Here is a 26,884-nt window from a genome sequence, read left to right on the forward strand (position 1 = left end):
CACTGTAGTACGTTACTCTGCCCTCAACAGGGCAGATATAGTACACCTGCGCAGGGGCCGAGGTAGAAGCAAGGAGGAGGACATCATCGTATGAAGATGGGAGGCACCGGACCGCGACACCCACCTGCACTGCCCACCGGTGAGTATAATCTGTGTTTTTCTTATTTTTCAGGTTTCATCGGGGGCTTACCTACAGCTTTACAGAATGCTGTAGATAAGCCCCTGATGGCGGTGGCCCCAGCTTATGGGGTAAAAATGGGGTGACAGATTCCCTTTAAATAAACACATACATATTTTAGAATACCCGATGCGTTAGAATCGGGCCACCATCTAGTATATATATAATTATAAAAAACACATTTGGAATCGCTGCTTTGTAAAAGTCTGATCTCTCAAAATGTAAAATTAATTAACCTAATTTGTAAATGGCAAAATGAGGAAAAAAAATCTAAACGGCAGAAATTATATTTTTTTTGGCTGTCACAACACTGCAATGCTATACAATAAGAGGTGATCAAAGCATTGTATCTACACCAGAATGGTATCAATAGAAACGTTGGCTCAGGGCACAGAGAATAAGCCCTCCCAAAGCTCCAGCAACCGAAAATGTAAAATGCAATGTTTGTCGCCAAATGACACTACAAGCAGATTTTACTTTTTCTTTTACAAACTTCAACATTTTTTTCACTACTAAAATTAAAAAATATCTACATATTTGTTATCTCCATTATTCCTTTATCGTAGCAGAGAAAAAAAACAATTGCGGAGTTGCGTCTTTTTCGCAATTTCGCCGCACTTAGATTTTTTTTTCCAATATATCACACTAGCTATTGAACCCGTTCTACCCCCGGGTGGCACACATTTATATTGGTATATGGTCTCCATCCTGGTATGTGCTGCTTCCATCCTGTGCCCTAATCTTGTCATGTACCGCTACCATCTTGCGCCCCCATCCTGTCATATGCTGCTCCCATCCTGCGCCCCCTTCCTGTCATGTGCAGCCCCCATACTGCGCCCTCATCCTGTTTTGTGTGCCTCCATCTTGTCATGTGCTACTCTCTTCCTGTGCCTTATATATATTCAATAGAAAGTGGCTGGATTGCTCCGCTGACTGTGCAGACGCCGATTCCGGCGCCACAACCCACCCTGTCCTGACATCATGGCCTTATTTCTATAATTTCCGCCCACCAACAAAATGGCGCCTGAAGTGCACTAAATAAATGAATTTAGCCAGCTCCCCAGTAACTGCCACAGGTGCTCGGAACAGCCGTGTAGACAACGTAGAAATCCAAATAGAAAAGCAAAGGGTTCCAGCTCCTTAAAATCAAGTAATTTATTTCATCATCTTAAAATAGATAATAGATGGCATGTTCTCATATAAGTATATACCATGGCATAGCAGAGGCAACGCGTTTCGATCGGAAAGATCTTTGTCAAGCCATATCACCGTCTGTACATAGCTCACTTAAATAGATGGGAACCGCTGAGAGAAATGTATGAAGATATCACATGACATATACACAGGTCCTGCAAACAGGAAAAACTAAAAACATATACAATTACAAATATAAAATCTCTCAATAGAGATTCAATAATGTAGCATAAGATCGTTGCGTTTATTTAAGCCTGCTGGAAATTGGGTATTTAGCTGGTGAATCCAAAATGCCTCGCGTGTAAGGAGCCGCCGCTGGAGGTCTCATTATATGTTCTATACCTTGCACCTGAAAAAAACCTGTACTCCGTTCATGGTTCTCAATAAAATGTTTTGACGCAGCAGAAACACTGCGATTCTGACTGGTGATATTAGTGATGTCATACAAATGTTCCCTGACTCTTACTTTTAATTTTCTGGAAATACATCCATCGTAGCCCAATTTGCAGGCACTACAGTCTATTTTATAGATAACATTGGAGGTGTTCCAATTTATATAGTGCTTGATACTAAAGCTCACAGGATTATGTGGGGATTGAAAGTCTTTTGTTACAATTGCATGTCTGCACGTTTTGCAATAATTACTCCCACATTTGTAGAATCCTTAGCCAAGTTTTAAGAGGTATCTTCTTAAAGAAAATTCACTGGGCGATATTTTATTACCAATAGTAGGAGCTCTGCGAGATACTACATTTATTCCCTCATTCAAGATGATAGCAAGTTTTTCGTCCTCAAACAAAATCGGTAAATATTCACTATTTGTTTTATTTTAGAAAATTGAGGACTTTGCTGAAAACAAATGTACGGCTTATTAGCATTACAATTATCTGCCCTACTATGAGAAAAGGAAATATGATCACTGCGATTTTTGTTACTAGTTATCTGTTTGTCCCTATCAATCATCCAATTTGGGTAACTGCGATATTTGAGTTTTTTGGATACATATGAGAATTCACTGTCAAGATCTAATTCTGTGCTGCAATTGCGCTTTATCCTTGTGAATTTTCCCACTGGTACAGATTTGATGGTATGTCTATTATGGCTACTTTTAGCATGCAAAATGGTATTACCGCATAGCGGTTTGTGATGCGTTTTAGTGGTAATAGTAGCTTGATCCATTACCTGTAAGGTCCAGGTCCAAAAAAGACATATTAGTGTGATCATGTCTATAAGTAAATTTGATATTATAGTTGTTGGAATTGATATACTGGATAAAGTCTGGTATGGCAGACACCTCTGCTCCCCAAATTAGGAGGGTATCATCGATGTATCTGCCATACCAGACCATCTGATCCAGGAACGGATTAGACGCAGAAAAGACGTATTCCATTTCCCAAAAGGACATGACAAGATTGGCGAGGGAAGGCGAAAATTTAGCCCCCATCGCCACGCCTGTTTTTTGCAAATAATAATTTCCGTCAAAGGAAAAAAAATTATGCGATAACAGAAAACCAGTGACCAGCAGAATAAAATCACTCAAATTATCCGAGTAATTACTATGCCGAATTAAATGGTATCGCAGCGCTCGTATTGCTAAGTCATGGGGAATATAAGTGTATAATGACACCACGTCACAACACAACCACGAATACTGCATTGACCACACAATATTAGCAAATGTACTTAAAACTTGTTTTGAGTCCCTAATGTATCCAGGAACTCTCTGGACAAGGGGCTGAAGCAAGGAATCCACCCACTGCCCCAGAAGCTCATTAGCTGATCCTATTCCGGACACAATGGGACGCATAGGAGGAATACCATCACTTTTATGAATTTTAGGAACCCCATATATAATGGGGAGAACTGGATTATTAACCTGTAATAATCCATTTGTTTTTGTGTTAATACACCTAAACTTCTACCCTCTTGTATAATTTTATCACTTTCCTTTTTAAATTCATTTATAGAATTGCTTTTCAATTTCTCATAAACAGTACTATCTGATAATAATTCAATCATTTTATCATTGTAATCACTTGCATTTAGCACCACCACCACACCCCCCTTATCAGACATTTTAATAACTAGATCTGACATTTGTTGCAATTCATTAAGTGATCGTTGTTGTATGTTGGAGAAATTTCTACGATCCATTTTTTCAGAATTTACTTTTTTAAAGAGTAATTGCAACTCTCTTTCCAACATATCTTGAAACCGTCCCATGCAGTCAGACCTAGTTTGAATAGGATAAAAATAGGGGTTCTTTGTGGTAAAATTGATGGCGTGGTGTACAAGGTCACGACGTATGCATGACTCTTGATCCAATTCCTGTAAAGCGATCTACGATACTTGTTCTTTGAAGTTTAGGTCCATAAATTCATTAGATACACTAATAACTGGATCAGTCCTTGGTTCAGAATGTTCCTCTATATGGGCATCATTTAAAAAGTGTTTTTTAACCGTCAGATTCCGTATAAATTTATTTATGTCCAATATAGTGTGGAATAAGTCAAAATTTTTTGTCTGGCACAAATTTCAAACCTAGAGATAATTACCTGTATTTGTTCAGGAGTTAAATCTCTAGAGGACAAATTTAATACATTTGTAAATCCTTTTACTTCGTTTGATATTTCTTCCTGTGGGTAGCTATTCCCTGATCTTGCACAATGCTTTCTTCCCCCGCGCCTTTTATGTTTTTTGGCAGGCGAAAATCCTTTTTTGGGGCATTAGAAAAACTCTTGTTTAATGAGACATCCGATGCACTGTGATAATTATCAGATGACTCCGGGTCAGATGACAAAAAATTCACATGTGGCTTGGTTACCTTAGATTTCTGGTTGTTACGTTTGTACTGAGCATGGCTATTTTTTAATATAGATTTGGGTGTTTTATTGCCGGTTTCCCAGCTGCCCCACTCATACACCTTATCAGTAGAGTAATCATTCAAGTCTCTGGTAAATTTGCGTTTTTTACGATCCATAGTATCATCTTCTAATGCTTTGATTTTATCATTCATAGTGGCAATTAAGGAGTCAAACTGTGCCAAAGATTTGAATTCAGTCAATGAAAAGTTAACCGTTTCTATTTCCTTTTTGAATTTCTTTCAACTTAATGTCCTCATATTTGAGAATCAGTTTCATTAAATTCAATGAGCAATTGCTCAAAATGACATTCCACTCCTTCGAGAACTCATCTGAGTAAACAGTCGTCGGGAGTTTCTTAATGCGCAAACCCCTAGGTATCGTTTTTTGCAATATAGTTGTTAAGGGTCTCTTGCGTGAGAAGTTTCTCCAATTTGATGAGACTTTCATTGAGACCAGGTGTAGCAACCGTAGTATCCAACTCATTGGAAAAACTTTTGCAGCTTTGCTGGAACGATCTCTGCTGAGATTAGTAGCCATGGTATTATTGCACTTAATAGTGCACACAATAATGTCTTAGAGGAAATATAAATTCATATGTAGTATGAGAACAAATCCTGGGGGCACCACAATCAACCAGACAACACCAAAAAAATGAATTTAGCCAGCTCACCAGTAACTGCAACAGGTGCTCGGAACAACTATGTAGACAACGTAGAAATCCAAATAGAAAAGCAAAGGGTTCCTGAAGTGCACTACACGCATGCGTCATTTCCGACGGAGGATTCATGTCCCGGCTTCCAGCCCGAAGAGACCCCGCGGCAATACCGGATAGGTAAGTTGTTGTGCCTGGGCCACAATCCTCATCCCCGGAGGCGTAACTGTGGGGTCCAGACTGCGCAGGCACGTCGCGCTTGCACAGTCTATAAAGTCTATAAAGGCTTCGGACAGAGTGACGCACCTAGTATTATATTATACACTGTGTTCCAAATTATTATGCAAAAAATATTTCCTCATATTTTCTCTAAATTACCCATATGAATTGCAGTCATTGTTATTTTCCAGTCATCTAATATTCTAGTATAATTGCAATGTTTTTGAACAAACTGCCTATGAAAACAGTATATTTTTAAAAATAAGAAACACTCAAAATGCATGTTCCAAATTATTATGCACAGCAGAGTTTTCAACCTTTTTATTTTTATTTTGAACAAAAAAATGGTCAATTGTGAAATTATAAGCATTATCAGCTTATTACAGAATGAAATCAAACAGTTTTCAAGTCAAAACTTTATTCTAGGTGATGCTACATTTGCACATAGGACCCCTTGTTCGAAAGAAGCTTCTAAACTCTCTCGTCCATTGAATTTGTCAGTTTTTGGATGGTTTGTGCTTCAGTTGTTTTGCATGTGGACAGAATACCCTCCCAGAGCTGTTGCTTAGATGGGAACTGCCTCCCGCCATCATAGACGCTCCTTTTGCTGATGCTCCAGAGGTTCTCAATGGGGTTGAGGTCAGGGGAAGATGGTGGCCACACCATAAGTTTGTCCTCTTTTATGCCCATAGCAGCCAGAGATGCAGATGTGTTATTTGCAGCATGAGACGATGCATTATCATGCATGAAAACGATCTTGCTGCGGAAAGCTCGGTTCTTCCTCTTGAACCATGGCAGGAAGTGCTGTTTTAGAAACTCCACATAGATTATGGAGTTCATCTTTACCCCTTCAGGGATCCTAAAGGGGCCGACAATCTCTCTCCCCATGATTCCAGCCCAAAACATTACTCCACCTCCTCCTTGTTGGCGCCTTAGCCGAGTTTTCATGGGGTGTCCATCAACCAGCCATCCTCCACTCCATCCATCTGGACCATCGAGCGTTGCACGGCACTCATCGGTGAACAAAACAGTTTGGAAGTCAGTCTTCATGTATCGTTTGGCCCACTGGAGCCATTTCTTCTTGTGTGCAGTGGATAGAGGTGGTCGACAAGATGGCTTACGCACAGCTGCAAACCTCTGAAGGACCCTGCATCTTGTTGTTCGGGGGACGTTGGAGGCAGCAGCAGCTTCAAAAACTTGTCTGCTGCTATGACAAGGCATTTTTGCAGCTGCTTTTAACCTGACGCAATTGCCTGTTGGAAAGAGTCCTCAATTTTTCCTTATCAGCACGCACACGTGTGTGCTGGGAATCAGCTACATACTTCTTGATTGTGCGATGATCACGATGAAGTGTCTTGGCAATGTTGATTGTAGTCATGCCTTGACCTAAATACTAAACAATTTGTTGCTTCTCAGCAGCCGACATCCTTTTTCTTTCCCATTTTGGCAAAAAATGTAGGCTGCTTAATAATGTGGAAGAGCCTTCTTAAGTAGTCTTGCCTTTATTTGGACACCCCTGCCAAACTAATGTGCACAGGTATCTGCAATTGATTTCAGTGATATAAAGAGCCCTGACACACATCACCATCAATGAGTTTAAATGACAAACAAAAAATTCTAACCTTATCACTCCTAAACTCTTTTTGCATAATAATTTGGAACACAGTTTAGATGATAAAAAGAATGGTGTCATTCAAATGTACAACTCATCCCACAAAAAACTACTAGCCCTTATATGGCTATGTCAGTGGAGAAATAAACTTCTTTGATGAAAGAGAGGATAAATTGAAAACACGAAAACCGAAAATAGCCATGTTGGGAAGGGGATAAACCCCTATACAATACACTGCAATACCAACAGTCAGCTTCATAACACATCTCACATGGCTGACATGAGGCCTTCGGTGTGTGGGGGGAGCTGTTACCGTGGCAACCAACATTTTGCAGCTATTGATGTTTTTAACCTAGCTCTGCCAAGTGGGTGGAATTTAGCATAGGGGTCATGACCTTGTGTGCGCTGACAAACTCATTAAAATTTACACCACAAAAGTGGTGCTGATTAGAGCAGACATGCTTTAATCCTAGAGGATACTCCTGTCTGGTGCATGGCAGGTGCGATATTCATTAAGAAATGCACAACTCTTATTGAATTTGGCGCATCTAACTCCATTGTATCTCTGCATCAAAACTGGCGCACAAATCGTCAGTCTTAATAAATCAACTCATTAAAGGATTTTCCCCTTTTTATAAAAAAAAAAAACTTGTCTGTTGGCTCAGTTCATTGTAAAAAAGCAAACCATGCTTTACATGACCTACTGCTGTTTCTCCTGTGTTTCTCTATTGATTGTGTATAGACTGCAGCCGATCACTGAGCTCAGCGGCTGAAGCCCTGTTCGCTGCTGTTGCCAGTCAACAGTGTCGGGGGGACAGCGCTGCAGACACAGTGCTGGGCCCAGGAAGTGTAAATTGACTCAGGTTTGTTTTTTATCACAAGGAAATGTTATTGGACTGCTCTGCATATTTGTTGGTCTCTGGTTTGCATAGTCAAAGCTGTGTAACTGTATTAAGGCTTAAAATAAGTGACCCCCAGAATGTAACGTTCTAGATTGCACAGAAGGGATGTAGATGCACTCTGCATGCAACCGTGGAATCTGCTCGCCTAATTAGTCAGGTCTGGATGTTGGGAACTGAAGACATTTGAGAATGAACCAAATTCCTATTCCTTTATTTTTGACATGTCAGTGTTTAGTATTGTGACTATTAACATCATTATCTGCCGTTGAACTTGATGATGTGTGCAGAGAAAATGTTGACGGTTATTCGCTATATGTAGAATAGGGAGTAAATTGTTGAACACTGGGGTTTCAATCACTGGGACATTCAGCAATCCCAAGATCAGATCTATGGAACCTGAGAACATAGCTTTGTAGCTCTGTCCTGAATGTAGCAGAAGGGTGCACACTTCCTCCGCTCCATAGACAGTCTATGGGACTGCTGGAAATAGCCTAGCACTGTACTTGGCTGTCAACAGACAATAAATGGAGGCCTCACATGTGAATCTACCCTACAATCAGGATAGGGTTGCAAAATCGCGTTCTCGGGCTCTGAAAGCTCGATTCAAGTTTACTAAGATCCCCGAGGTCAGAGTTCATGTGATCAAAAAGTTAGTTTCCCTTTAAAGAGTAACCTCTTAGTCTGATGGGTATAAGTAGGATCAACTCCCCTAAGCCGTTTAAATGGGCATGCAGGTCATAGAAAGTTGAATAAAATAATATCATGATATCTGCGATCGGAGGTCTTTTTCTAGAGAAGTCCACATCATTCTATGTAATTGAGCTAGATCATGCACTGATCTGCATCGATAGGGGGCGATAGCAGTGTGAGACAGCCTGCTCTCCTAATCTATGTGTCTCACGTTAACATCCCCTTTAATTGAAAATTAGCTCTGGATGCAGATTCTTGGGGAGATCTGTGTCCGGCCCATAGATCTTAACTGCTCATTTACATATTTAGAAAAAACACGGATTACTCTCGAATAAGACAACAGATATCAAGGTATCATTTTGTTAAACTTTCTATGACCTGTATGACCATATAGGAGCGTAGATCCTACTGACAGATTCCCTTTAAAGGGAATCTGTCACCCTTTTTTTGGCCTTGCAGCTGCCGGCATAGACATCGGGGGCTTATCTACAGCATTCTGTAATGCTGTAGATAAGCCCCCGATGTAACCTGAAAGAGAAGAAAAACATGTTATATTATACTCACCGAGGTGGGCGGTCCGGTCCGATGGGTGTCGCCGTCCCGTCCGGCACCTCCCTTCTTCATGCGATGACATCCTCTTCTCCCATCCTGTAATGGCTCCGGCGCAGGCGCACTGCTTTGCCCTGTTGAGGGCAGAGCAGAGTCCTGCAGTGCGCAGGCGTCGGGAGAGGTCTGGCGCCTGCGCACTGCAGAATTCTGCTCTGCCCTCAATAGGGCAGAGCAATGCGCCTGCGTCGGAGCCATTTCAGGATGGGAGAAGAGGACGTCATCGCAAGACCGCAACACGCATCGGACCAGACCGCCCACCTCGGTGAATATAATATAATGTGTTTTTCTTCTCTTTCAGGTTACATCGGGGGCTTATCTACAGCATTACAGAATGCTGTAGATAAGCCCCCGATGTCTATGCCGGCAGCTAATAGGGGATAAAAAGGGTGACAGATCCTCTTTAATGATGAAACTGGAAGTGGACACAGTCATGGTTTGGCATGGGTCTGCTAATCATTGTAGTGGCCTCCTGGCATACGGACTTGTTCTCTTTGCATGTGGACTTGGTGTAAGTATTCTGCATGATGGGCGCTATTACCACAGCTATGTGCTAGGGTAATAAACTAGGCTTCAATTTGTGGAGTTAACTTGTTTACTGAAAAGGTAAAAATACAAAGGTACATGTTGTAATGGGGAAAACATAATAATATATTCTTTGATTTGTTGTACGTCATATTCCTTACTAAATTGTACAGCTTATAGGCCCATTTAATATTTTATTCAACCCCTAACATAATATGCATAAATGGTTTCTTCGGGAATAGAAAAAAAAATAAAGCAAGAAAATATAAAGTTCTAGAATCATAGAATCGTAGAGTTGGAAGGGACCTCCTGGGCCATCTGGTCCAACCCCCTGCTCAAAGCAGGATTCGCTAAATCATCCCAGACAGATGTCTGTTCAGCCTCTGTTTGAAGACTTCTATTGAAGGAGAACTCGCCACCTCTCGTGGCAGCCTGTTCCACTCATTGATCACTCTAACTGTCAAAGTTTTTTCTAATATCTAATCTGTGTCATCTCCCATTCAGTTTCATCCCATTGCTTCTAGTCTTTCCTTGTGCAAATGAGAATAAAGATGATCCTTCTACAATGTGACAGCCCTTGAGATATTTGTAGACAGCTATTAAGTCTCCTCTCAGTCTTCTCTTTTGCAAGCTAAACATTCCCAAATCCTGCAACCTCTCCTCATAAGACAGGGTTTGCAGACCGGTCACCATTCTGGTCGCTCTTTTCTGAACTTGCTCCAGTTTGTTCATGTCTTTTTTAAAATGTGAAGCCCAAAACTGGGCACAGTATTCCAGATGAGGTCTGACCAAAGAGGAGTAGAGGGCAATAATGACTTCATGTGATCTAGACTGTATGCTTCTGTTAATACATCCTAGAAATGCATTTGCCTTTTTTGCTGCTGCATCACATTGTTGACTCACATTCAGTCTGTGATCTATTTGTATACCCAAGTCTTTTTCACATGTGCTGTTGCTTAGCCCTATTCCTCCCATTCTGTATATGCTTTTTCATTTTATTGCCCAGATGTAGTACTTTGCATTTTTCCCTGTTAAAAACCATTCTGTTAGTTTCTGCCCACTGCTCCAGTTTATTTATATCTTTTTGAATCCTCTCTCTCTCTTCTCAGAGTATAAGCTATCCCTCCTAGCTTTGTGTCATCAGCAAATTTAATCAGTTTACCCTCAATTCCTTCATCTAAATTGTTTATAAAGATGTTGAACAATACAGGGCCCAGGACAGAGCCCTGTGGTACCCCACTTGAGACATTTTCCAACTGGATGTGCAGCCATTTACAACCACTCTTTGGGTCCGATCACTAAGCCTGTTATGAATCCACCTAACAGTTGCCTTGTCCATTCCATACTTGGCCATTTTTTCAATAAGGATTGTGTGAGATACTTTGTCAAATGCTTTGCTGGTCAAGATATACTATATCTACAGCATTTCCCTGATCCACCCGATCAGTGATTCTGTCATAGAAGGAGATTAAGTTAGTCTGACATGACGTATTAGTTACAAACACATGCTGACTCTGTGTAATCACTTCATTCTTATCCAGATACTTACATACATGTTGTTTAATAATTTGTTCAAAGATCTTTCCTGGTATAAAAGTCAGACTCACCGGCCTATAGTTGCCTGTGTCCACCTTCTTCCCCTTTTTGAAGATAGGAACAACATTTGTTCTTCTCCAGTCTTCTGGGACTTCTCCTGTTCTCCAAAAATTTTCAAAGATTATGGAGAGGAGTTCAAAAATTTCTTCTGCTATCTCCTTCAGTACTCTGGGGTGTAATTCATCTGGACCTGGAGATTTGAATTCATTTAGGTTAGCTAAGTGTTTCCTCACTATCTTTCTGTTTATAGATATCCTGGATTCTTCTATTCCCTTAATAGGACAGTGAAGAACAGTTGATGTTACATTTCCTTTCTGAGAGAAAACAGATGCAAAATAGGAATTTAAAAGTTCGGCCTTCTTAACATCCTGTCTTACCATTTCATCATTTTTATCCTGTAAACATCCTATAGCATCTTTGACTTTTCTTTTACTTTTGACATATCCCCAAAATCCTTTATTATTGCTTTTGACATCTCTTGCAAGCCTCAATTCAAGCCTCAATTCATTCCAAATCGCTTCAGTTATTTGGTTTGTGTGGGTAATCACTATATAACATTCAATTGTCTGCTGTCTTGTTACTCCGAAAAGATACTTGTCTTACAATGTTAATTGAACAAGTGCTTGTAAACATGGGCAGTATGGACTTGCTTTGAGTTTTCTGCATTGCCACAGCTGTGTGCATCTCCCCCTTCATGCATGTACTTGGAGATACCAGGAGTGCTGAGGTAAAAAGATGATGCTCACACTGCTGTCCACCCTGTCTTTCTGATACAGTACTGGAGATTCCAGGGAAGCAGAAGTAGGCTGAGGCTGCTCACGCTGCTATTCCACCCTGTTTTTTGTACCTAATTCTGAAAGTATCTGAGATACTGAGGTAAGAATTGCATGGTCCCATTGTAGTTCACCTTGTTTTTTTTTTACCTAATACTGGAGATACCAGGAGTGCTGACGTTTGAATAGGCCGCTCACACTGCTGGTCCACCTTATCTTTATGATTTAATATTGGTGATACCAGGATGCTGTGGTATTATGAATTAATATTGGTGATACCAGGATGCTGTGGTAAGAAGAGGCTGCTCACACTGCTGTCCACCTTGTTTTTCTTTTATAATACTGATGATACTAGGGTGTTGAGGTAAGAAGAGGTTGCTAACACTGCTGCTCTTATATAATACTGGTGATACCAGGGTGCTGAGGCAGGAAGATGCCTTTCACACTTCTGTCCATCTTGTCTTTCTGATAGAATACTGGTGACATTAGGGTGCTGACGTAAGAAGTGGCTGCTCACACTGCTGTCCATCTTGTCTTTTTGATATAATACTGGTGACATCAGGGTGCTGACGTAAGAAGATGCCTTTGATACTGCTGTCCATCTTGTCTTTCTGATAAAATACTGGTGATATCAGTGTGCTGAGGTAAGAAGAGGCTGCTCACACTGCTGTCCACCTTGTCTTACTTATATAATACACGTGATACCAGGGTGCTGAGGTAAGAAGATGCCTCTCACACTGCTGTCCATCTTGTTTTTATGATATAATAATGTGATATCAGGGTGCTGAGGTAAGAAGTGGCTGCTCACACAACATTCCACTCTGTCGTATTGATTTAAAATTGCAAATACCAAAAGAGGCTGCTCACACTGCTGTCCACTCTGTATTTCTAAATATTGAGCAGTCACTGTGACCTGGCGAAAGCTTAACAAATCACGGTATAGGTTACTTGCAAATCATTGGACCAAAGCTACCTTCTGCACATGCTCACTGGCATTCTTGCATAGGTTTCTGTCATTTAACGAGACAGTGGTAATTTTAACAAATACAATTTATACAAAGATAATTTCCCTGTTTAAATGTCTTTTTTATTCATTTTGATATTTTATTCTTTTTTTCAACTCCTGTAGAATCCTTTTAATGGTATATTTCTCAGAATATAAATGTATTCCAAGGAGAGATGACAAATATCTGATTTCTCTTCCACCTTTTGGACCCCCAGTGATCACCAGAATCACCTTTTCTCCATGCTGGTTGAGATTGAATGGAGTGGCACGGTTGCATGTGTGCACAGCATCTCCTTCCATTGTTTGCGGGAGTGATGGAGAAAGCCAAGCACTGTGACTGCCAGTTTCCCTATCAGTTGGGCTCCTAGCAGTCGAGACAACTACCATTGTCAGCCATATTAGCTCTCATGGGGGGGGCTAATTTGTCATTTGTTCAACCAAAGATTCCTTCCTTATTTTCCCTAGCAGCCAGTCCCAGTCAGAGAACCCTGTCCTCCTGATGTAGTAATAGAAGGACCTTCTCGATAAAGCTAGTGCTTACAATATAAATGCATGAAAATTGTGTTGTGATTTTATTTAAATTAATTAACTCTAGCAAAGTATCTTTAAAATATTTGGATAAATGTCTTAAGGACTAATTTATTAATTTTTATTTTTGTCGTTTCTGTTTTTCCCTCAAGTAATCTTCACAATCACTGGCAAAGGAAACTCCTTCATTCAATTCTGACTTTACACAATACCCAGACAAATGATTGTGTTACAGCATGCCCGGCCACCACCTCAAACAGAGCTGTCTGTGTTTCCAGCCACCATAGGAATTGGCAATAAGCAATTGGTACTTCCTGTGCAGCCTCATTCAGACAGAAGACCTGCTCTCGCATCTCCTCCTCCATCTCTAAAAATCACCCAGGAAGAAGTTGTGGAGCAAGATCCGTCCTTAGAAGACCTGTGCAAGCCACTCTCTTGTAAGCTGTGTAATGTCACTTTAAATTCTGCACAGCAAGCTCAGGCACACTATCAGGTAAGGAGAGCGGAGGCATTTAAAGCTTTTCCTGGCATACATTGGTAGTGTACAGACTTTGCTAGAGACTAGCTGTCCTGGTAATGGATTGACATTTGGGTAAAAGAGCTTTCAGATCTTTAAAAATTGTTGGCAAAATTGAATATATGTGGTCTTTTAAAGGGGTGATCCGAAACGCGTTATTTTGAATTCTAAATGCCTATTTATTTGATGACATAATCTACTCTTTTTATTCTATTACACTTTAATTAAAAAATCCCTATTCTTCCCTCACTACTTCTTTTCAACTTCCTCTTTGATGATGCTCGATTGAGAATCCCAGGGCATGCTAAGATATTCAAACAAAGCGCCATCAGGGGACAGAGGCTGCTGTCACTGTCGTAGGCTCTGACCCCTCCCTGAAATTAAGCTTCATCAGTGACGTCAATGTCACTGGCTGGGCTAGTCCATACTCTAGTGAGCATGTGTCGGTTGTCGCTTCCAGTAGATTCTTGTCACTCTGCATTATACACAGTGACAGTGCTCTCCGACGCGAACTATGATATTAGAAGTAGCAAAACGGCAAGAGAGCGCACTGTCAATGCACGTTGTAAGAATACCTGGTGTGCAGAGACCAGTGATGCCCCACAAGTGATGTGATAGGAGCTAAGTCTTCATGTTAAGGTTTGCACACAGAAGAAAGCTTAAAGGGAACTTGTTGTGTTAAAATTGGTACCTGATCTGCAGTCAGAATGTTATAAAGGAGGCGCTGATCAGATTTATACTTATATACATTTATAAAGGAAAACTTACATAATATTTATTGAAATCCCTGGTGTTTGTATGCATAAGAGTCCAGTGGGTGGGTCCTATTCAGTGATTGATAGTCTTTCCTTTTATGCATTAAGCTGTCAATTACAGAGTAGAACCGCTCACTGGACTCATATGTATACAAACAGCAGGTATTTAATATTACACAAGATATACAGCGTCTTGAAAAAGTATTCATACCTCGTGAACTTTTCCACATTTTTTCACTTTTCATTCACAGATTTAAATGTTTTTTATTTGACTTTATGTGATATACCAACACAAATTAGCAAGTATTTTGTGCAGTATAAAGGAAATGAAGCATGGTTTTCTAATTATTTAAAGAAATATATAAATCTGAACATTGTGACATGCATTTGTATTCAGTCCCTCTGTTCTGTCCTTGCTACACGGACATGCAGCTAAACCGATCTACTATAGTCCAATAGGAAGACTGTTTCCTGAAGTAAGTTTACTGAACTTTAGTAAATCTATTCGGTGAAACTAAAAGCAGTAAAATAACAAAGAATCAGTACATGTATAAAGGCAACACAATTACACGAGGCAAAATGACTAGGGATGGGCGAACCCGAACGGTAATGTTCAGGGTCCGTACTGAACACCAAGTATCGGTACCCACGGATCCTGAACACGGACTTCTCCCTGAAGTCTATGTTACTGTTTGACAGCCAGAACACCTGGTGTTTCCCACGCTGTCATCTGTGAGACAGCACAAGAAACACCGGCTCTGATTGACGATAAATACGATGCCAATGTGGCGATTGCCTGTGATTGGCCATTACGGATAGTTGTGATGGCAGAGCTGCTGCAGGGAGGGAATGTAGTAGTTCTGTACCTGTTACGTCCCAAAGTACAACACCTTCCTCTGTTACATGCAGGCACCAGGACATTCGTCATCTTTTTGTAGGCCCGAGTAATGATGGCAGAATGAAGAGGCCATAAGATGCTGAAAAGATGGTGGATTGGATGGTTGAAAATTACTTTAGTTCCTTGGCATTGTCTTCCACCCGTTCCCATGCAGAAAGCGCAGATTTGGTATCTGAGGACCATGGTCATGAATATTTTTCTACCTCACCCCCTTGCAAATCAGCCAAGCTAAGCCATGAATCATGCAGCAGTCTCTTCTGCTGTTTGAAGACTCCGCTGGCTGTGGTTCCATGGCCCATTCACCTGGCCCTGCCCCACAAGTGAAAGAGACTTGAGTGCACTGATGCCCAATAACATGTTATGCCGGAGGATGAGTACATGGGAGGGCCAGTTCACACGGTCAGCGGAACACTGCAGCACATGACAGAGGATCAGGAAACAGAGGTACCAACTGGTGCGTCTTTTTGCAGTGTGCCGACCGGGAAGGAGGGCAGGGGTGCAGAGTCGTTTGAAGATGGTGCAGGGGATGATGAGACCCCACATGAAGCAAAGGTCATCATAGTGACATGCTCAGTTCGGAGGTTGTCTCGCTGCCCCAGCATCACAGCCAAAAAGGAAGCAGGGTGGAAAAGCACAGCTGTCAGCCTGTAGCCAGTATGTCGGCTACTACTGCTCACCCTGCCAAGGAAATGAGCACACCCAACCCAGCGCAAAGGAGCTCCCTGGAGTGTGATTTCTTCAGACAATGTCCTGACAACAAGAAGCGGGTGGTTTGCAGCTGTGCCGTCAGAGTCTGAAGCGAGGCATAAATCTGCTGCACTCTCAACTCGTTAATATACAATTGTTCTTTATTGATGCAAAACACATATATAAAAAACATATAAGAAAGAAGCTAAATGCGAAATGTGCGTTGGGGCCAGTACTGCTACCACTCAGGTTGTACCACTTTGCCTATGTTAAAGGGGTTGTCCGGGCTTTTCACATAATCTCAGTACATATCTGGGCTGCAGAATTATGACAATATGTAATTTACTTTCTGTCAATAGTTTGGACGGTTTTCTAGATATTCTGAACAGAACGTCCAAGGGGGGGTGTGTTATGGCATTGAAATGAGAACTAGTCGTAACCTCCTACTCTACTCAAAACATGCCCTTTATAGCAACAACCCCACCCTCCATAGCTACAGGCCCTCCCCGTCCACATGAAGCAGCCCTCATCACACAGTAACGAATTCTTCCCCTCCAGCAGCCTCACTGCAGAGAGCAGCTGCTCCTCCCCCAGACACACACTGAACAGTTATCTATGGAAAGTGAAACTAGTGAGGAGGAGGGAAATCGTCCTGTATTCTGCGACACTCCATGATTACAATACATAACTCATTATCAGTAATTCCTTCCCTCACTGTCCCAGGCTGCTGGCAGCAGTGAGAACAGACTGTGTGATGGCCAGTGATGGGGGTCTGCAGCTTCTAATCTGCACAGGGGATGGCAGTCACTGATGTAATCTGTTTGTGACAAAGCCTCTACTGTGTGAATGAGACAGCTCTGTGTCACTGATGTCTTCACACAGCAGCAGATTTGGTGCAGTGTATGTGCGAAGCTCCAAACTCCCAGCAAGCTCCAGTGACCAGCACCACCCACTGCCCACTCATTGGCTGGCAGTAAACTGCACCAGCACTCATCTTTATCATTATTTCAGCATTGGAAAGAACACAGCAGTGATCCTGTATTTGTGAAAGCAGCACAATACATACATACACCCCCAACTCTTCACACTGTTACAGCTGCGGATTGGACAGGCTGCTCCCACCAGTATTTGAGTCATTAGAGACACAGTGCTCGCACATACACTGCACCAAATCTGCTGCTGTGTGAAGACATCAGTGACACAGAGCTGTCTCATTCACACAGCAGAGGCTTTGACCCTGCTCCACCACAGCAACTTTCCCACGTAAGCTACCGTAAAATCGAACTACAGTATGAGATTGACCACAATTTTATTTAAAACATTTTTTTCCTATTTTCCTCCCCAAAATCTGGGGTGCTTCTTATGGTCCAGTGCATCTTATAATGTAATTTTTAAAAAATTATTTTTGGTTGCAGTGAGGGTGACCAGGCTCTGAGAAAGACATGCATCTGCAGTGCCACATACCTAGCCACAAAGAAGCATCAAAAACTAGTATGCTTTGTGGCTTTCAGCTCTGATTCCAACACACTTTTCAGAACATTTTCATTTTTGTACCTTTTTCATAGTTTCAATTTAGAGCTGTGTACTTTACCAGACGATGTGACTGAGTTTGTGAGAAAACCCCCCTCATTTTTGGGAGTTAGTAGTGACACCCACAGCTGAGCCACAGCCCCGTCTGTTCATCTGTTGTCAGTCTTATTGTTCTTCATGAACAGATTCCAAACTCATCTGTCCAAAAGATGCTTTCCTAGAAAGATTTTGGTTTAATCACATACATTTTGGCAAACTGCAGTCTAGCTTTTCTATGTCTCTGTTAGCAGTGGGTTCCTCCCGAGTCTCCGCCATAGCGTTTCATTTCATGCAAATGTTGACGGATAGCTAGTGCTGACACTGATGCACCCGGAGTCTGCAGGACAGCTTGAATTTCTTTGGAACTTGTTTGGGTCTGCTTATGCACCATCCCAGCTATCCTTTGTTGCAACCTTTTATCAATTCATCAATTTTTCTCTGCTGTCCACGTCCAGTGACATTAACTGTAGTGCCGTGGGTTGTAAACTTAATGATTATATTGAGTAACAATTGTTCAACAATTTTGGTGCTCAAGTCCTCAGTTTTCTTCTCTATCTGGTCTCCATGCTTAGTTTGGCACACACACACAATTCAAAGATGGAGTCAAGTTCTCCCCTTTTTATCTGGTTTCAGGTGTGACTTTCATATTGCCACACCTGTTACTTGCCACCGGTGAGTTTCAGCAAGCATCACGTGCTTGAAGCAGTTTCGTACCCGCAGTTTTGGTGCCAACAATTTTGGGCTTTTTTGTGTGAAATTATGTCCAATTTGCCCTTTTTTCTATTTTTTTGTTGTTGTGTTGTTCCACTACGCACAAAGGAAATAAATATGTGTATAACAAAACGTGTAATTGCAATAATTTTGTGGGAGAAATACTTTATTTTCTTGAACAATTTCAAGGGGGCCAAGACTTTCGGCCATGATTGTGTATTATGTAGTGTAGATGTATACCCATATATTTATAATGTAACCTATGTGTTCTAGGGCAAAAACCACAGCAAGAAGTTACGGAATTTCAGTGCATCGAGTAGTTGTCCAGCGTCATCAAGGCACACTTTACACACAGTATCATCTGAATCCCCAAATGTAAGTGCCATCAAGTGGAATGGGACTGAGCGGCAATAATAATCTTGTGTGATACTAAAGGTATAAGGCGGTGCAGTGCAAGCAATGCTGGTGCGTAGCTGATCCACTAAATAGATGACCAATGGGGGTCAAGCCAACCTAACATTGATCACCAATCCAATTGATGTAATCTATCAGGGGATCTTCTTTGGACCAATGTTTCTATTTTACCCTTAAATTCACAATTTGACTTTCTTATTACTCACTGGTGTTATTCCGTGCCGATTACTTCCGCATAAGGAGGTCCGCAGTGGTGATGACATCTCGTCTACACACTAACCCCGATCAGCGAGTATCGAACAACTGTCCTATTTATTTGAATAGAACACCCTTATCCTATATAGGCTTAATGGGTCCTAGACCCCTATAGACCTTATGGACCCCAGGAAGCCTATTAGGTTAATAGTTGGCATACCGTTTTTTCACTATTTAGGAAAGTTTAGCTTGCTTCACCTTCCTATACAGTCTGCAACTGCAAAGAATATGTTGTATGTCAATTTGTGAAAGATGATATTAAAAAAGCATTGTACTGCTTGCTTCTTGACTTGGAGCCCAAAAGTTTACCCTGCGTCATAATAATAATAATAATAATAATCTTTATTTTTATATAGCACTAAGGGTGGTTTCACATTAGCGTTTTTGTGTGCGGCGTTTCATGTCCACCGAAAAACGTGTGAAAAACGCATGACAACGCATCTTTTTTCCGACGCATGCGCTTAAAAGCGCAGCGATTACACGCGTTCGTATGCGTTTTTTGCATGTGTTTGCGTTTTTATGCGCATGCGATCAAAGGAAAAAAAAAGGACAGATGTGAAATTCAATGATAAAAACACAACCAATGGGACATAAGTGGGCGGGTCTCATGAGATTACTGTAAATATACCATTGCAGAGAAGAAATCCTCCCATTTTGCTCCTGTCTCCTGCGTCAAGATGGATCTTCAAATGGATAGTTTGTACCGCAATCTTGATTTGGATCTTGGCTTGTTTTTTGCTTTTGTAGTAGCTTGTGACGAAAAACGGAAGAGAAAAAGACGGAGAAGCCAGCGTAGACGATTTTGGCGACACCCTATTGTGGAAGTCAGGGAGAGCTTTGGAGCTTACCACTCTTTATTCACCGAGCAAAATAACAATCCAGACAAATATTATGACTACACGAGGATGTGTCAAGACAGTTTTTATTATTTGCTTCGACGCGTTGAAGGAGCCATCACCAGAGCGATTCCTGCTGAGGAGCGTCTGTTGGTGACTCTACGGTACGTAATATTTCAAACTAAATGCCTCTGATAACTATTATTGTTTGGCAATGTACTTATTTTTTTATTTTGCTTTTTATTAGATTTCTGGCTACTGGAGAGACATTAACATCGCTCCATTTTCAGTACCGGATAGGAATTTCAACACTTTCTGGGATTGTTGCAGACACCTGCCGGGCTTTGTGGGACGTTCTTCGTGCTGAATTTTTACCAATACCCACCCCTGAAATATGGAAGGACAAAGCTGCCAAATTCCAAGAATTTTGTGATTTTCCCAACTGTATTGGAGCAGTAGATGGCAAACATATCCGGATTACCAAACCGGCAAGAACTGGATCTCAGTACTTCAATTATAAAAAATAATTTTCAATAGTGCTCATGGCCATTGCCGGTGCGGACTGCAGCTTTTTGGCCGTGGACATTGGATCATTTGGACGTGCTAATGATTCGAGAACATTTAAAGACTCAGACATGGGCCAGCGATTATATCTGAATAATTTCAATTTCCCTCAGCCACAACCACTTCCCATCACTGAAGGACCTGCAATGCCGTTTGTTGTGATTGGGGATGAGGCCTTTCAGATGTGCGCTAATCTCCTTAAACCATATTCTACTCGTGACTTGGACCATACTAAAAGGATTTTTAACTACAGACTGTCCAGGGCAAGAAGAACAGTGGAGTGCGCCTTTGGTATCCTAGTCTCAAAATGGCGCATTTTGCAAACATCAATTAATCTAAAAATTGAAACAGTGGATGAGGTGGTCAAGGCGTGTGTGGTTCTCCACAACTACATCATGGCTAAAGAGCGACCCAACGTTCAACTTGATGAACCTCTTTCTAACCCATTGCCAGATTACCAGCAACACCCTCTGAGGTCAACAGTTGAAATAGGACAAATGAGGGATAGATTTGCGGCCTATTTTGTTTCCGATGTTGGGAGTTTGTCATGGCAAGATCAAATGGTATAGTGTTTGTGGCCTTATTATAGTAACTTTTCTGTGCTGTTCATAAAAAAACCTACTACCATTTTTGGTAATGTTGCTACCAATAAAATACACCTTTTTTTAAACAAAAATTTCCATTTTATGTTTCATTAATCCTAGTGAAATTTTCCAACACTTGTGAAATTTTGAAAACATATTTAAATAAAAATAAATCTAAAAATGTACTATCCTGAGTGCAATAGTGCCGACAACTGGCAAGGTGATCTGACCCCCTCCTCTTTGTGTTGTTTTGGACACCTCATAGCTCAATGAAAGATACCTAAAGCTGGTGAGCTAAAAACAAAGAAAAGTTAAAGGGAAGGTGCCGTCTTTTTTCATAATTTAGTGTAAAAAAAAATTAGTATAAAAAGATATTGTCCCCTAAGCTTGACTCAGTGGTGTGTATGGTTTGTTTTTTGTACGGTATTAATGCAGCCACTGGGGGCTGCCATCTTACCTTTCTGGCTGCTGAACGACACTTTCCATGCTCATTTACGGCAGTCCCTGGGCATAAGACATAACAGTCGGCTCCCGACCCTATCTCTTTCATTGCAGCAGCATCAGGAGTGAACTGGGCACGCCTCTGTGGGCAGCTCAATTCACAGCTGTAGGTGTGGCCAGGCACCATCTTATTAGAGCTCAGTGCATTCCTTTTAGCTCCATTTACACTCCATTGCAAGCCCTGGATGCTGTACTGTTCCAGCATAACGGCTTGGATGTTCACTCTGCACATACCAGCTGCAGGAGAGGAACCAGGACGAGCTGCTGGAGACCGAGCTGCTCTTTCCAAAACACCCAACCAGCTGCAGCCCCTGCTCTTGCAAAATATAGGAGGAGCTGCTCCCTGCTGTTTCAAAACACTTGGCCATCTGCTGGACATCTAATCCTAACCTGTGTGATACTGATTGCTGAGCTGTGTATCTAATCCTCTCCTGTGTGATACTGTCTGCTGATCCGTGTATCTAATCCTATCCTGTGTGATACTGACTGCTGAGCCATGTTTCTAATCCTCTCCTGTGATACTGACTGCTGAGCCGTGTATCTAATCCTCTCCTGTGTGATACTTTCTGCTGAGCTGTGTATCTAATCCTATCCTGTGTGATACAGTCTGCTGATCTGTGTATCTAATCCTATCCTGTGTGATACTGACTGCTGAGCTGTGTATCTAATCCTATCCCGTGTGATACTGACTGCTGAGCCGTGTATCTAATCCTATCCCGTGTGATACTGACTGCTGAGCCGTGTATCTAATCCTATCCCGTGTGATACTGCTCTCCTGAAATACTCTGTGCTGCTGTCACCCTGCTGGATTTATGTGTGAACTACATGGTGGTATTGTGTATGAACTATATGGCGGTATTATGTGTGAAGTATATGGTGGTATTATGTGAGAACACTATGGCAGTATTATCTGCTGAAAGGGGACCCATTCTAGGGTGGTTCTGACTGAGCACCTGCACACGGGTCAGGGGTAATAGTTAGGTGCAGTCAGGGGAGGGCTGGTGAGGCAGCTGAAGAGAGGGATCTCATTTTTATCGCTACTGAATGGCTACATTTCCCCCCATCCTGCTTCCAAGCGTCACCCCAGACTGTGCCTATCGCCTCGCTTTCACACATCGCCAGGACAGGATCTGAGGAGGGGAATGTGGTCTTTGCATGCAAAGTCTGGATCAGAACAGGCCATCAATCAGAAATGTTTTCTGGATTTCTGTGGTGCTGTCACTCTACTCCTCCCCATATATCTCCCTCTGTGCCCCCCATAGACCAGCACACTGCTCTCCTGAAATACTCTGTGCTGCTGTCACCCTGCTCCCAGAATCCTTGCTGCCTGCCATGCTCAGTGACCAAAGACTCCATTCCTCTCCTCAGATCCTGTCCTGGCGATGTGTGAAAGCGAGGCGACAGGAGCCTGATGTATGGTGGAAGGAGCAGGGTGACAGCAGCACAGAGTATTTTAGGAGTGCAGTGTGCTGGTCTATGGGGGGCACCCTGTTCGGTGCCAGGGATTGTACATAGAGTGCTGTGTTTTATACACATGGATGGACTGTCTGCTCCACAGAAATCCAGGACCCATTTCTGCTGATTGATGGCCTGTTCTGATCTAGACTTCACATGCAAAGACAGTCATTAACTTTGCAGGCCCCATCAAAATGGCTGCTCACTGTGTTCCTAGATGTCATCCTCTCTTTTGACTTAGCAAACACCCAGAAGGGGAGGAGAGGAGTGACATCACACCCATGTCAGCAGATTCTGCCCATAATTTCTGCAGGGCAGTAATGTGAGCTAGTTGTACACTAGGTTTTTGTGCCAAATTTCAGTAGTTGCTCCCCCTAGTGTTAACAAGTGGAAATGCCAAACTTTTTAAAATTATTTTTCATATTTTGCAAAATTAAAAACAAATGATAATATTTTTTAAGAAAATGTAAACCTTAATTCTTTACATTTTTTCAATTGCTGAAAAAAATTTTTTTGGATGGCACCTTCCCTTTAAGGATTATATTGTACATTGGAACTGACATTGAAATCTGAGGTGTCAAAAAACTTTTGTGTATACGGCGCACGGTGTGTTGCCGGCGACGGGAGAGTCAAAGAACAGTCATTTGTTGTGTAAAAAAAAAAACAAAATTTTTAATTTGTCAGCATTATTAGTTTGAGTTGGACGAAGGGGAGTTGCCAAGTATACTAGCCGGAACTTCTTGGATACTGGACGTTGAAACATTGGGAGGTGAAACATGGGAAGGGAAAGACAAAGGGGTAGGTGATGCTGGAGGTGATGGTGGAGATACATGGACAGTTCTCCTTTTTTTGGAACGGTGGCTCTGCTGTGTTTGGGTACACGGCCTGGTGGTGGGTGTGGTCAATGTACCCTGCGTCTGCGTGAGCTCGGTGTGGTGGGCTGGCCTGGTGGTGGTGGACCTACGCGCATGACCGGGACCCAGCGTCTGCTCGGTGTGGTGGGCTGGCCTGGTGGTGGTGGACCTACGCGCATGACCAGGAACCAGCGTCTGCTCGGTTTGGTGGGTTGGCCTGGTGGTGGTGGACCTCCTTGTATGACCATGACCCAGCGTCTGTGTGGTGGGCAGGAATTGTGGTGGTGGACGTCCTTGCATGAACAGGACTCGGCGGAGTGGTGTAGTGGCGGTCCCCAGCACCCGGCATTGTGTAGTGGTGTTGGGCGGCCGTGGGCATGGTGGTGGACGCACAATGATATGCAGCAGAACTCGGTATTATACTTGACAGCTGTGGTACTGGTGGAAAGGGTGCCGCTGCTGGTCGCTGCATGAACCGGGTCTGCTGCATAGCATTCACATATGCTTCATTGCAGGCCTGCATCACAGTAAGCTGGAGTTCTGGCGTTAGGTTTTCCAACATGCCCTTCTCTATGGCCTAAAGAAATGTCTTGCCGGTCTCTGGAGCTCGACTTCCAGTTGTTCAAGGCGTCGGGTGACATTTGCAAAACCAGTTTGCACTGTGTCACCCAGCGCCTTGAAGCAATTCTGGAAGACCGTGCCCAAATGTACAAACTTGGGCATGAGTGGCCTGTCCGAGCCCGCTGACGCTGGCGGGAAGAGCCATAAAAAGGAGGGGCAGAGGACTCGGACAGGGGAAGACCGGATGGACCGGCTGCCGGTTCTCCAGACTGTGCTACAGGCCTACTTACCCCTTCGCTGTGGGATGTCTGGGACGGGTCCGATGGTGTTTCATGAAGGACAGATCCTGATGCCGGTCCAGGTTCTAAGGTGCTGCTATGGGTTCTGTGAAAACAAAAGAAAACGAAACATTACTACACAAAAAATTTCAATTTGAAATTCGCCAACTCCTGTGGAATACAACAAATCATGATTAGGTAACACAACACAATGGAATCCAACAAGAAAATACTTACACTCTGCGAGCAAGGACCGGTCTCAGGAAGCTGAGGAGACGATGGTACTTATACTTCTTGGTCCTTGCCCCAGCACCGCTTCGAACCTGGCCCTCCTGCCTCAGGTCCCTATTGAAGCGGTCCTTCATGGAACGCCATCTAGTTTTAACTTTCTTCACTGTGAAAGGAACAAAAAAAAATTTAACAATAGCAATTTTGATTATGATAAAACAACCGTATGTGATGCAATAAACTCGCAGGAGTTCATAACATCACACACGGTTGTGTGATCACGGCCAACTCTATCACTGCAGCGTAGTGATAATACTTACGAAAGTCCTTTTGACCCCTAGCTGAGGCTTTGTCCCATCCATCCCACAGCGATTTGGCCACCTCGTTCCACAGCCGCCATATCACCACTGCGTCGGAATGAAGAGAATCACGGTTGTCCCACAACGGAACTCGTTCATGGACAGATGTGATGAGGAGGTCGTTATTCACCTCCTCTTCCTCGTCCCGCTGTGGAACCTATAATTGAAAAACGACATGAGTGTTTGAATGATATAATAGTTTAACCCATTACTCGCAAAGGCGGGTTTGCATGTAAATTCCTGGGCCAATTTTTAAAATTATGACAGCTTTTTGACAGCTATCGCACAATAAAAGACAGTTTTTATTGTAAAAATAGTTTGTGCAGCACCATATTTTGACAGCTAGAATTTTCACATATTTTGACCCATCGAGTCATGTGAGGTCTCATTTTTTTGGCATCACTTGATTCTGTGCGCTATAACTTTTTCATGTTTTTGCTGATTATATGCTGTGTAATGGCTCTTTTTTTTTCAGGACAAGATGACGTTTTCTGCGGTACCATGGTTATTTATAATCCTCTTTTTGATTGCGCAATATAGCACTTTTTTATGATAATAAAGCATTATCTTTTGGTTTGTAATTTTTTTTATTTTTTTTTTAACGTGGTTCGCTAAAGGGGTTAACTAACGTGACAGTTTTATAGGGCGTGTCGTTACGGAAGGGACGATAATGGCAATCTGTCACAGGCACTGCTGCAGGCTTCCTCATGGGGTTAAAAAAGGGAAAAAAAATACTTACATGCCGTGTTGCCACCGATGCTCGGCCCCGAGTTGGCTGCTCCTGTCCTTCCTCACCACTTGAAGACCTCTGTGAGGACAAAGTAATTTTACACATGTGTAGAAGTGACAGTGAATACTTTGGAACAGTTGATAACTTACTCACTTCACTTGGTTGTCCACTGTGGGAATTATCACTGTTTGATGCCATGATCCTCCTGAATTCTGCAAGAATAAAATTAAACCAGAAAAAAAATAAAGATACTGCACAGCAAAAAAAAACACAACATTAGCTGGTATACTTACATGTCCCAAAGCTGTGCTGTCGTCTCCAGAGTCAGAAGAATAGTGAAGGAAAAACAATGCCCACCCACAAAATTTATGTCTCTTTATTTGGGGGTTGGTCTAGACAGTCCCTGCTCAGACAACACAAGCGCACGCTAACGCAGTCGTGCGCATGTCAGTGTGCACATAAGCGCTCCCATAGACGTTTGTGTTTTTTTGGCGCACTCCTTGCTCAAGAGTGCGCATGCGTTTTTCGACTGAAAATTGGCGCCAGAAAGATGCAACATGTTGCGTTTGGTGCCACACGACGCACTCGCCCAGACGACGCATGCGCTGCAAAACGCATACGAACGCGTGCAAACGCAAGTCCATGCGCCCCACATGTTAAAGATAGGGGCGCATGACGCATGCGCATGGATGCGCCGCAAACGCAGCGCACAAAAACGCTAATGTGAAACCACCCTAACATATTCCGCAGCGCTTTACAGTTTGCACACATTTTCATCACTGT

General features: G+C 42.4%; 1 protein-coding gene across 3 annotated transcripts in view; it reads left to right on the forward strand.

Annotated features, from left to right (window-relative positions):
• ZMAT3 (zinc finger matrin-type 3) overlaps window positions 1–26,884 on the forward strand; it is a 112,540-nt gene that overhangs the window by 20,938 nt on the left and 64,718 nt on the right. For 2 of the 3 annotated variants that reach the window (XM_073578807.1, XM_073578806.1), the window contains exons 2-3: window positions 13,498–13,838; window positions 18,756–18,857. In XM_073578807.1, coding sequence (XP_073434908.1) covers window positions 13,566–13,838; window positions 18,756–18,857 — 375 coding nt within the window. In that variant the 5' untranslated portion in view covers window positions 13,498–13,565. The remainder of the gene's footprint in view (window positions 1–13,497; window positions 13,839–18,755; window positions 18,858–26,884) is intronic. The other variant, XM_073578808.1, reaches the window with a different exon arrangement.

The sequence above is a fragment of the Dendrobates tinctorius genome, unplaced genomic scaffold (assembly GCF_039654945.1).
Source record: "Dendrobates tinctorius isolate UK_male_01 unplaced genomic scaffold, ASM3965494v1 ptg000060l, whole genome shotgun sequence".
Taxonomy (NCBI): Eukaryota; Metazoa; Chordata; class Amphibia; order Anura; family Dendrobatidae; genus Dendrobates; species Dendrobates tinctorius.